At 38.6% G+C, this 13,132-nt stretch overlaps 1 protein-coding gene across 4 annotated transcripts in view; it reads left to right on the top strand.

The window, feature by feature from the left end:
• MYOF (myoferlin) overlaps positions 1 to 11,876 on the top strand; it is a 143,197-nt gene extending 131,321 nt beyond the window's left edge. For all 4 annotated transcript variants that reach the window (XM_072625447.1, XM_072625459.1, XM_072625453.1 and 1 more), the window contains 6 exons: positions 637 to 778; positions 4,065 to 4,164; positions 6,461 to 6,645; positions 8,143 to 8,252; positions 8,610 to 8,757; positions 10,270 to 11,876. In XM_072625447.1, coding sequence (XP_072481548.1) covers positions 637 to 778; positions 4,065 to 4,164; positions 6,461 to 6,645; positions 8,143 to 8,252; positions 8,610 to 8,757; positions 10,270 to 10,311 — 727 coding nt within the window. In that variant the 3' untranslated portion in view covers positions 10,312 to 11,876. The remainder of the gene's footprint in view (positions 1 to 636; positions 779 to 4,064; positions 4,165 to 6,460; positions 6,646 to 8,142; positions 8,253 to 8,609; positions 8,758 to 10,269) is intronic.
• The last annotated feature ends 1,256 nt before the right edge of the window (positions 11,877 to 13,132 follow it).

Raw genomic sequence — 13,132 nt, 5'->3', positions numbered from 1 at the left:
TGCACAAACATAAAAAGCAAATATAAAATGCTTTGTTGAGATAATTGGTCATTGAATCAATCATTTAAAATGATTAGCAGTGATGACCAAGTGGGACTGAGCTCCCAAGGTGGAGTCATTGCATTGAATTCTCACCTCAGATTTTTACAAACAGTGGCTCAGGAAAAATAACTTACCCTCTCCATGCTTCAACTTCCTCATCTGTGAAAAGGAGGAGATTGGACTAAAAGTTCCCTACCAGTTCTCAAACTAGGATTCTACTTCTTAGCCACCTTTATGGGGAGTAAAATCACAAGTATTAAACAATGATGCCTTTAAAATAAATGACATTTTGTATTTATCATCTAAAACCATGTCTTTTTTTTTAAACAAAAGTCTAAAGCATATGATGTTTTTGGTTTTAAATAAATTGTTTTTATTTGGTTAAAATTTCTGTCAGATACCCTGTTGCTTCCACTGACTATTTTTCACTGCTAGTTCAGTAAATTCCTGAAAGGTAATTAAGAAAAACATACTATTTGTTTAGATTTTACGGACAAATCCCACTCTCCAGTTTTGTAAGCATGGTCAAAATTTGCAGCAACATCCCTCAGCAGTTACTGGAATACCCATAATCTTTTTGTCCACTATTTTCAGTTGGATTCCTGGGAGTGAAGAAAATAAGCAGAAGACAGATGTCCATTACCGGTCACTGGACGGTGAAGGGAATTTTAACTGGAGATTTATTTTCCCTTTTGAATACCTGCCTGCTGAACAACTCTGTATTGTTTCCAAAAAAGTAAGTTAGAAATCGTGCCATGATTGAGTGTCACACTCAATTTTATGACCTTTAAGATGATCTAAGTAGCTTTGAACTTAGGAGGACCTTAAAGACCATAAGATCAGAGAATTTCAATGTGAAAGGGACCTTAAAAGATGTACTCTTTAGTCTCAGCCCTCCCTTTTATGTAGTAGTTTGGGGATGTAGGTTCTACCAGTGCCCAGTTCCACTATTTACTGCCTATATTATCTTAGGCCAGGGCCATACCAATCAAACTACCAAAAAATTTATTTTATTGAGCTAGAAAAAATAATAACAAAATTCGTCTGGAAGAACGAAAGGTCAAGAATAACAAGGTAATGAATGAAAAAACAATGTGAAGAAAGGTGGCCTAGCTGTACCAAATCCTAGATTGTACTACATAGTGATAATCATCAAACCTATCTAGTGCTGGCTAAGAAATAGAGTATTTCTTATTCCATCAGTGGAATAGATGAGGTACATAAGGTACAATAGTAAATAACCATAGTAATATTGTGTTTGATAAACCCAAAGACCTTAGCTTTTGGGACAAAAACAAAGTATTTGAGAAAAACTGATGGAAAAAATTGGAAAAACTAGATATAACAGAAACTAGGTATAGTAGAAACTATGTATAGCCCAGCATCTTACACCATATACCAAGATAAGGTCAAAATGAATATATGATTAAGACATGATGGGTGATACCATAAGCAAATTAGGAGAACAAGAAATAGTTTACCTGTCAGATCTATGGAGAAGGGGAGAATTTAGGACCAAACAAGAGATAGAGAGCATAATGAGATGAAAAATGGATAACTTCGATTATATTAAATTAAAGTGGTTTTGCACAAACAAAACCAACGCAAACAAGATTAGAAGGAAAACAGAAAGCTAGGAAACAATTTTTGCAGCAAGGTTCTCTGATAAAGTCCTCATTTCTCAAATACATAGAGAACTGAGGCAAATTTATAAGAATAGAAGTCATTTCCAATTCGATAAATGGTCAAAGGATATGAACAGGTAGTTTTCAGAACAAGAAGCCAAAGCAATCTGTAGTCATAAGAAAAGTTCTTTAAATCACTATTGATTAGAGAAATTCAAGTTAAAACAATTCTAAGGTAAACACTTCACACCTATCAAATTGACTACTATGACAGAAAAGGAAAATAATAAATGTTGGAGGGGATATGGGAAAATTGGGATACTAATGCATTGTTGGTGAAGTTGTGAACCAATGCAGCCATTCTAGAGAACAATTTAGAAGTATGCCCAAAGGACTATAAAACTATGCATACTCTTTAATCCAGCAATTCCGCTACTAGGTCTGTATCCTAAAGAGATTTAAAAAAGGGGGGAGGATTGGGTGAGGGGAAGGACCTATTTGTACAAAAAATATTTATAGCAGCTCTTTTTATGATGGCAAAGAATTTGGACATTGAGGGGATGCCCGTCAATTGGGAAATAACCAAACAAGATGTGGTAGATGATTATAATGGAATACTATTGTACTATAAGAAATGATAAGCAGGCTGATTTCAGAAAAACCTGGAAAGACTTATGCAAACTGATGCAAAGTGAAGGGAGCAGAGTTAGACCACTGTATACAGCAACCTCAATATTGTATGATGATCAACTGTGAATGACTGAGCTATCCTCAGCAATGCAGTGATATAGACAATTCCAAAGGACTCAAAATGAAAAATACAATCTGCCTCCAAAGAAATAACTGATTCTGATTGAAGCATACTATTCTTTGCTTTATTTTTTTCTCTTTTGGCCTTTTTTGAACAACATGACTAATATGGAAATATGGAAATATGTTTTGCATGATTGCACAGGTATAACCTGTATCAAATTGCTTACCATCTCAGGGAGGAGGGAGATAAGGAAGAAAGAAAGAAAATTTGGAACTCAAATTTTTTTTAAAAAATGAATGTTGAAAATTGTCTTTACATGTAATTGGGGGGAAAAATGAGAATGTCATTTTAAAAAAAGAGTAGAATCCAATGGACAACAATGGGTACAAATTCATGTGGTCATGGAAAAAAAATAGGTTTCAATAGGAAGTTGAGGGTTAGATATGGGGACAGAAAAGGTCCCCGCTTCTCCAGGAGGTAAGGAAGTTAGGAAACATTTATCAAGTGCCTACTATGTGCCAGGCACTATGCTTATAAATGCTTTATAAATATTATCTCATTTAATCGTCATAACAGCCCTGCAAGGAAGTGGCTATTATTTTCTCCACTTTACAGTTGAGGAAACTGAGGCAAGCAGAAGTTAAGTGCCCAGGGTCACATTGCTAATAAATGTCTGAGGCTGGATTTGAATTCAGGTTCAGGTCCAGTGCTCTAGTCATTGTACCTCTTAGTTTTTTCCTAAGAGAGATGAAATATCTAATATAAAAAAGCTGATCCTCATCTATGTGTGAAAAGCCAGAAGAAATAACAAGACTGGGTAGGATGACTTCCAGGGTTGGATTAAGATAAAACCAACTGAAAGGGAAATGAGTTAGAGTAGGCCTGGGAGAATCTGATGAATACTTTGGATCGAGCTCAAGCTATTGTGATATAATGGTAAGAAGCCCACACTGGGATTCAGAAGACCTGACATAAACTAATAATGTGACCTGTCAGAACCAAGATTTGAACATAGGATGCCTGACAGTCTTTCCACTGCTCCATGCTGTCTTTATCTCAGGACTCTTCCAGACCTAACTTGGATGATTCTGTGTAATTTTTAACTCCATAGTGATATCATCTGAGTCCTCTTCCAGCATGAAGGACAATCAACCAGCCTTTAACTCCCTAATCTGTAGTTCGTGCCCTCAAATTCACTTCTACTGGGGAGGGGGGAAGGAAGGAAGAATAAATAGGGGACAAGTGGGTCAAGGGAGATTGAATAGGAGGAGCCTGACTGGAGGGTTTTCATTTGGAGAGCCACCTCTCACAGTCCCACAGTAGCCAGGTGCTTTCCTGAAGAGCCTGGCCAGGCCATAGAATACTTGATGGAAGTAGAGTAATGGGAAGAACATTGTCTCATGCCTCTTTAACTTGGAAGGGAGGTAAAAAGGAACACTGTGGCACCATGGATAGTTCCCTGGCTTTGAATTAACCCAGGCCAGGTTCAGATCCTGGCTCTGCCTGTGGGTAGTGACCCTGGTCAAGTCACATCAACTCTCTGAGCCTCCTAAGGGAATGGTTAACACTGAAGATACATGTGGCCCATTAATTGACTTAAATTTCTTGGTTTTAATACCTGCCTGTTTCTGTTTTCACTCTAGGAGCATTTCTGGAGTATTGACCAGACTGAATTTCGAGTTCCTCCCAGACTCATCATTCAGATATGGGACAATGACAAGTTTACTTTAGATGATTACTTAGGTATGTCTTCTAAGTTTTCTCCTCCTATTAGAAGGTGGGCTCTTTGAAGACAAGAACTGCTGTCTCACTTCTCTAGTTGTATTCCTACCTGTCAGAACAGTGCTAGGCACAGATTAGTTATTGTTCAGTTGTTTCAGTGATATTTGACTCTGTGACACCATTTGAAGTTTTTTTGGCAAAGATACTGGAGTGGCTTGAACATTTCCTTCTCCAGCTCATTATACAGATGAGGAAACTGAGACAAACAGGGTTAAGTGACTTGTCCAGGGTCACACATCTACTAAGTATCTGAGTCCAGATTTGAAGTTAGGTCTTCCTTACTCCAGGCTGGGCATTCTACCTGCTATGCCACCTACCTGCCCATAACAAAAGCCTAACAAATGCTATTCAATTTGTCATTCTGCCTTTCCAGCACACCTAGGAGGAAACACTGAATTTCAGCTTTCACTCATGTTCTCCTCTGGCATTTCATCATCATAGGCAAATGTGGCTTCTCAAAGGCGATGCCAGTGGATAACAAGTTCTGCCAGGTCCTATCAAGTAGGAAAGGATTTGAGAATGGCACTACAGACTCTTGAGTTTGTCATCTAAGAAAATGGGCTTGCCAGATTCTGGAGGCTCATCATTAGAATGCTAATGACTTTTTTGTTTTGCTGCAATGGCTCAAGATCATCTGCTTAGTGGAGAGTTTGCACATTAATGAGATCATAGATCTTTTGAAGTATATTCAGGTGTAAGCATTTATTTAATGCTTACTGTGTGCCAGGCACTCTGTTAAACACTTTTTACAAATATTATTTTATTTGATCTTCGTAATAACCATGCAGGGTAAGGTCTTATTATCTCTGTTTTTCAGTTGAGGAAACTGAGGCAAATAGAGGTTAAGTGACTTGCCTAGGGCCTTATAGCTAGTAAATGTTAGAGGCTGGATTTGAACTGAAGTCTTCTCAATTCCACCCTGAAGCTCTATCTACTACACTCTATTATAACTATCATCTGCTTCTATTATATAGTATTATCTATCTACATCTATTATCCATTATGTAGTACATATCAAAACAGGCAGCAAACATATTAATCCTGAAAGATCAGACAAACTAAAAAATGAAAAAAGGTTCACAGAGCATTTATACAAATCTCTGGATTATTGACACTTTTTATTTTGGTCCATACTTGTGATTTTATCATTGTAGGAAAATCCTGGGGTAGGAACTTCTCCCAGGGATGTAGATTGGCAATTCATTCTTACTGAGTTGACTGGGGCATTGAGAGTTTAAGTGACTTGCCCAAGGCTACACAGTACTGTCAGAGGCTGGGTTTGGGCCCAGATTTTTAAACCCTGAGGCCAACACTCTAGCTGCTACACTTCACTGTCTTTCAGATCTATAAGAGACTAGTAAGGGAAGGTTTTGAGTTGTCATTACAAAGAAGAACTACCAAATCCACCACAGTGTATCCCATAGAGAGAGAATACAGGGTCCACCAAACCAAGCTATTCATTTTGTTCTTATCTTTATGAAATTAAAAAATAACTACAAATGGAAAACTCTTAATAAACTGGGCCATGGGTCTGACTAAGGGTGATTACTCCTTTCTCTCATTATTTAAAAACAAACAAAAAAAGAAACATGGCACCATGGATGGGTTGAGAAGCATGAGACAAATCATCACACAACTGTGTCATCCAAAGGTGCATATTTCATGTCACAGAGTATAAAATATGCATCTGTGGCTCTCTTGTTCCTAGTAGGAATTGAAGGAGTAGTTAATATTCATTCATAAATTCTTAAAGTTAATATAATACTCAGAGGAATTTACGGTTGAGTGTCTCTTTGGGGTGTATACTGAGCCACAGATGCCCTCACACAGACAAATGACCTCTCCATTGAGGGCAACACAAACTGCATGCCCAGTCCAAGGGCACTCAACCCAATAAAGCTTTTGTTTGCAGATGTTCGTTTGTCTGAGACCCATAAAGCAAAGAATCATAAAATCTTAGGGACGTTAGAGGTCAACCAGTTCAACCGCTACCTAAATCACTGCCTCTATGCCTGGAGATGTAAGAACCATGCTTCTCTAAGTGACAAGTTGACTAATAGACAGCTAAGTTAATGAGACCTCCCATTTTGCATCATATCTATAAAGAACTCAAGAACTCAAGAAATTTACAAGTGTTCTATTGTCTTCTTTTGTCATTGTCCACTTCAGATTCGTCTCTGTCTGTCAGCAGTTCATTTGCAAACAAAGTTAAGTGGTTTAAATTTCTTTTCTTCTTCATTTTTTGGTTTGTTTCTAGGTTTTCTGGAACTTGATTTACATAATACAATTATTCCTGCAAAGTCATCAGAAAAGTGTAAATTGGACATGATTCCAGACTTAATGAACCCTCTCAAATCGAAGACAGCCTCACTGTTTGAACAGAAGTCCATGAAAGGATGGTGGCCATGCTATGCAGAAAAAGATGGCACACGTGTGATGACTGTATGAGTATTTCTTGGTTGGGAATAATTTGCTCCACTTTTTCATTGATATTTCTGTCCTTTATAAGGGAGTTTGGGACCCAGGGTCATATTGAATCAAAGGACAAGAAACTATTTACCTAGGGGTAACCATTACTTTTGGAGCTCAAAGCAACCAAAGATCACAAGATTGGTGCCAGCTTTTAGACTGACTGAAGAATTAGAAGCTACAGGTAGCACAGCACAATGTCACAGGATCTCATCAGGGAAAGACTGGTGGCTCTAGTGAAATGTATTACAAAAAAGAAACATAAAACTTCCAATCTCAGAACTGGCTCATCTGAAAAATTACACAAGCTATTCCAAAAATGTATAAACACACACACACACACACACACACACACGATGTCCCTTATATATAATTCTATTTAATGTATTTATATATAGTTTATTTATTACATATTCTATTTAGAACATCATGTGTGTATACATACATACATACATATACACTCACCACATATAGGGTATCCCCCAAATCATATATATGGTATCCCATATATATGTACGTGTATATATACATGTATATGTATATATATATATGCACAGATGTGTGTATGTATATTTTATATGTACATACATAGTTGCTGTTTTACTGATTATTAGGCACCTAGGTGGTATAGTAAATAGAGCATCAGGCCTGGAGTCAGGAAGACCTGAGTTCAAATTCAGCCTCAGACACTTAACTAACTCTGTAAACCTGGGCAAGTCACTTAACCCCATTTGCCTCAGTTTCCTCATCTGTAAAATGAACTGGAGAAGGAAATGGCATGTAGTATCTTTGTTAAGAAAATCCCCCAAAAAGAGAGTCATGAAGTGTCAGACATGACTAAAATGATTGAACATTACTGATTATTAATTATAATATTATAATCCTAGAGATACAAGATGAATGCTTATTGATGCCATATGCCAGAAAAACCAGAAGGGATCTTTAACATACTCTAGCCCAACCTTCTCATTTTATATATAATGAAACTGAGACTCAGAGAGATTTCAGTGATTTTTTTTCCTTGCCTGGTTAGAAGCAAGACCAGGTCTAAGACCCAAGTCTCCTGAACTCCTTGTTGGGTATCTTTAACTGGTTAATCTGGTCTATACTTCTGTCTTCTGACTAGACCACACCTTAAAAAGAAAAAAACCATCTACGTTTTGGAAATAAGAAGCATTGGTGAGTCACAAAGGAAAGGAGATGAGTACTCAGGATAGGGAGGAAAAGCAGGTAAAGCAAGAGTAGGGAAGAAAGAACACAAGGCAGAGAGGTCTTGTGTTCCCACAAAAGATCTAGTCCAGAAACCAAAACACGAGAAAATTGGACAAAAGTTCTTGAGTAAAATTTAAGTTTCTCTGGAGATCATTTTACAAGAAACAAAAATCATTGTTTGGGGGAAACATTGTACTTAAGTGAAATATTTTTAAACATCTGACTGTCGTGTGTTTATACTGTTTTGATTTACCAAAGGGTAAAGTGGAGATGACTCTGGAAGTCCTCAATGAGAAGGAGGTTGATGAAAGACCAGCTGGGAAAGGAAGGGATGAGCCCAATATGAACCCCAAGCTAGAGCCACCAAAGTAAGCTGATCTCTTTGTCTTTATGCGATCCCAACCTGCCAAAGAGTTGGAAAACTCTTGTTGCCAAATTGCCAATGTGAATGAATTATCTGCCATTCTAATTAATTTGTTAGGAGGGATAGTGGCTTGGTTTGCTTCTATCCTTTCTCTACCTTGTCATGGAAGCAGAGGACCATTTGTCTCCTGGATCAGTAGAAGCTTCCGTGTGTAATGTGTCTGTTAAGATTGAAATATGTTACCTTTGCTCCATGAATATAATTAGTTATCAGTTGAACAGTAGCCTTCCCATTCTGAGATGAAAGTACTTAATTAACCCTCAGGGTTCACGTGACTCATTTTGCTTCTGTCCAAATATAGTCGACCAGAAACTTCCTTCCTTTGGTTCACCAACCCTTGCAAGACAATGAAATTCATCGTGTGGCGTCGGTTTAAATGGGTCATCATCGCCTTCCTCATTCTGCTGATACTATTGCTGTTCATAGCAGTACTCCTCTACTCTCTGCCGGTGAGTGGTCTTTACAGCCTCCCATTCGTGCTCTCATTGACTGGTGGAATCCATCACTTTCCTAGTACATTGCCCTAGTCTTTATTGCTACTGAATAAGAACCATATAAAAAAATAATGGTAGAATTTATATAACACTATAGCTACAATGTATCTTACATGTAAGGTCTAATTTGATACTCTCCACAATACCATGAGATAAGAAGGGTAGACATCATTATGCCCATTTTATAGGTAAATAAACTAAACCAAAGGGAGTTTAAATAACTTGCCCAAGGTCATAGGATTAGCCAATGATAGAACCAGGACTCAGATCCAGAGCTTTGGATTGTAAATCTAGTCCTTTCTACCATACCTTATAATTCCCTCTCTTCTTCCATTCTTTTACTTCCTTTCCTCCTTCCTTCCTTCCTTTCTTCCCTCCGTCCTTCCTTCCTTTCTTCCCTCCCTCTCTTTAGGTGCAACAAGGCATCTAGAGCACTGGTCCTGGAGTCAGCTACACCTGAGTTCAGATCTAGCCCCAGACATAGCTGTGTGATCCTGGGCAAATCACTTAACCACTGTCTGCCTCAGTTTCCTCGGCTATGAAATGAGGATAATTTTAAATAAAATGTTAAATTTAAAAAAATTTAAATTAAAAAATGAGCATTTACCTTCCAGGTTGTTGTGGGGATCAAATGAGATCATTTTGTAAAGTACTTAGCACAGCTAAATCTGACACATAACAGGCACTCTCTAAGTCTTATTCACTCCCTTCTTTCCTTCCTTTCTTTTCTTTCTTCCTTCTCTCCCTCCATCCTTCCCTCCTTCCTTCCTTCTTTCCCTCTATATACGGTATAAGTTTGTACCCCTTACCTGACACTCATCAAAGGTATCATAGATGTCTGTATATATGTCTGATCTTCTTACTAAACTGTAAGCACCTAAACCATGTCTTGCGTAACTTTGTGCCTTCCATAGCACCTTGCACATAGTAGGTATTCAACAGATATTTGAATTGAGCATGTTATTTTTTGTTCAGAAGGATATTTATATCCTTTTAAAACTTGAGATTTTTTTCTAGTTTCCCAGTGTGATAGTCTCATAATCCAGTCTAACAATTTACAATTTACTTATAATCTTTAGTTACAGTCTGACTCATACTGACTGTTAATGGCTCATTTAAGGCAATCTGTAAAGGTACTGTGGTATAGTGGATGGAGAGTTGAGCTTAGAGTCTGTGTGACCTCCCTTCAAATCCAGCCTTTGACATTTACTAGCTTTGTGACCTTATCACTTTTGTGATAATTCACTTAACCACTTACGCTTCTGATAATGCTCCCAAATTTATCAGGCTGTTAAATCACAAACTGTTGCAATCTGTGTCATTAGAGAGAATTATCAGAGTGGAAATTTCCCATGAAGCCCAAATTACAGATCTTTTAAATATTAAAATAGCCTAAATCACAAACTACTTGCTTCAAGTTCTGCTGTTTCCAATATTCCAGTTTTTTTGTTTCTTTTTTCATTCCAGAACTACTTATCAATGAAGATCGTGAGACCAAATGCAAAATAAAAGGAAGACATTTTTTAACGCTCACCTGCAGTGGGGCACTCTGCCTTCAAACCATGGACCAAATACACAATATTTCTCTGGTCACTTCTGTGCCCACTGAAAAGAAACAGCAAGAGATTTGCCACGAGGTCATTAAGCTTCATGGGATCATGAAAGATGGGAGTCATTGACCGCTGGACATCATTTGACCATATAGCCTTTTCAAATGTTCAAATCCTATGTTTCAACTTTTTACTGTATTTTTTATAAAAAACTCTCTCAGGTGGCTGGTTCCATTATTTTTTAAAAGAATCACATTTTTGTTACAAAAAATTTTTCTGAAATATTGACTTTTCATATGTAGTCCCAAAATGGTGATAGCTCAAGTTGGAAACCACAGCATTTTGACTTCGTGAAAACACTTGTTATTTCTTTGACATCAGTCAGGGATGACGAATACAAACAGCCAGAACAGTGTTCTTATTTCTAGCCCAAACTGTCTTCCTTCTGTGTCCTCCTTCTGGTCCTCATACCAGCATTCACAAGGAAATCAAATATATATGTTTCACCTTTGTGAGCTGTTTTTGTGTTATTGTTTTGGGGGGCCAGGGGGAGGGTTCCCCTTTGCAAATTTCAGAGAGTGAAATACTGCCCTTTTCTGCATGTTAACATTTATTTTAAAAGGAATAGATCCTAATTCCGGGAATAAATTCAGTGGTGCTGAAAACAGGTTATTCTAGATAGGAGACCCAGGAAATTTGTCAGTAAGCACCAGGGCTTTCTGCTGGCATATTCTCTCTACTCTTATCTTTCACAGAACCATCAGGTTCATTTTCTAAAGGCACCATTTCTTCTTCCTTCTTCCCCACCCTGACTCCCAGCACTGGACCACACCTGCGTCTCCTCAGTGTAGGGAATTTATGCATTGGAGGTACTCTCCCAATGCAGGTAATCACCTTGCCTCAGAGGTCAGGTGACATGCCCAGGGTTGCATAAAGTATGTATCCAAGGGGCACTTAAGTCCAGGGCTTCCTGACTCTGAGGCTAGCTCTCTTTCTACTCTGACATCCTGAATGCTGTCCACAAGTGGGATGGACTGCCCCAGGAGATAGTGAACTCCTCATTAGAGGTCTATCTTCAAGCAGAGACAAATTGGGCAACTAGGTGGCATAGGTGATAGAGTGCCAGGCCTGAAGTCAGGAACACTCATGTTCCTGAGTTCAAATCTGGCCTCAGAGACTTACTAGCTGGGTGACCCTGGGCGAGTCACTTACCCTCTTTGGCTCAGTTTCCTCATCTGCAAAATGAGCTGGAGAAGAAAATGACAAACCACTCTAGTATCCTGGCCAACAAAACCTCCAAAGAAGAGGTCACAAAGAGCTGGACATGATGGAAAAAACAACTAAACCATAACAACTCCCAGCAGAGACCAGATTGAACAATTAATTCTTGGATGTGTTATAAGGATGATTTTTTGGGAGATATGCTTTGGGTTAGATGGCTGTCAACATCTCTTCAATTTCTAAAATTTTGTAATCCTATATAAATGTGAGTTATGGTTATTAAATAACTTTCAGAAAAAAAAATCATTTTTTCTCATGTTTTCTGACTTTTCATTTAAGTGAGATATTTTTCAGGACAATCTCATTCTTCAAACTCATCTTCATTTTTAAAAAATACCTTCTTTTCAATTCTTTATCAGTGTTAATATACTGCTTCCATATGTTCACATGAAATTGGATATCCCTAATCACAATCCCACCATCATATTTCAACTAAACCTGTACCTACCACTAAGGAAAACTTCAGTAACATCAGATCCTTTTCAAATCAAATGAATTGTCATGTAGGTAAGCAGTATAAATAAAATGAGTGAATGAATCAATGGACAGCCTAGGGGTAATGCCAAGGGTACTGTACTGGGAGTCAGAAGTCCTGGATTAGAATCTCAGCTCTGCCTCTTGTAAGCAGTGTGACCTTGGGTAACTTTCTTCATCAGCTCTGGGCCACACTTTCTTGGTAGGTAGAAAGAAAGGGTTTGATTAGGTGTTTTCTAAGGCCCCCTCCATCTCTGATGAACCATAGCTCTAAACTGAACAAAGAAAATGCAGATCAGAATCTGCCAGGAGGCACTGTGTCCATGCCTCTAGCAGGCAGCAGGGCTGGAGCTGGAGGAGGAGGGGCCTGGCTAGCACCCCAGTTGACACAGAGGTACCTGGCTTCAGGCAGAGACTTTGCATGAGACAGACTGTCATTCAGTGATGGCTGGTACTTCTCCCTCCATGGGGCTTTCCTTCTCTTCTTCCATGCAAATGCTCCAGACCTGCATCCCACTAAGAACTGCTGCTGAGCTCCTGCCCTCTGGCCTGGTTACCTCTGGGCACCCTTTAACCTCTACTGAGCCTTCTCTTTGTTCCCCTTCTTGGGATCCCAGCTGGAACCTCACCTTTTATCCCCAGGCATGTTCCCTCCCTCTGTGTCTGTTAATTGCCTCTAATCGCTTCCTTGGTTCCCCTAGAGGGTGGGGTTCTAATGCAATTTCCCATTAAAATGTTGTGCTAAAAAATCTTACTTGAGAAGTAGTCAATGCTGTGTCACTAATTAGCTGCGTGACCTTGGACAACACAGTTCAAATCGCTGTGCCCCAAATTCCTCATCTACAAAATGAGGGAATTGGACTCAATCATTATAAAGACCTTTCCAGTCCAGAATATCAAGGGAACTAAAGAAAAGAAATGGTAGGGAAGGTGGCCTAGCCCTACCAGATCTCAAATTCAATTATAAAACAGCAATCATCAAAACCACCTGTTACTGGCTAAGAAATAGAGGGGTAGATCAGTGG

Source organism: Notamacropus eugenii, chromosome 1 (genome assembly GCF_028372415.1).
Source record: "Notamacropus eugenii isolate mMacEug1 chromosome 1, mMacEug1.pri_v2, whole genome shotgun sequence".
Classification (NCBI taxonomy): domain Eukaryota; kingdom Metazoa; phylum Chordata; class Mammalia; order Diprotodontia; family Macropodidae; genus Notamacropus; species Notamacropus eugenii.
This window is presented reverse-complemented; position numbering and strand designations above follow the sequence as displayed.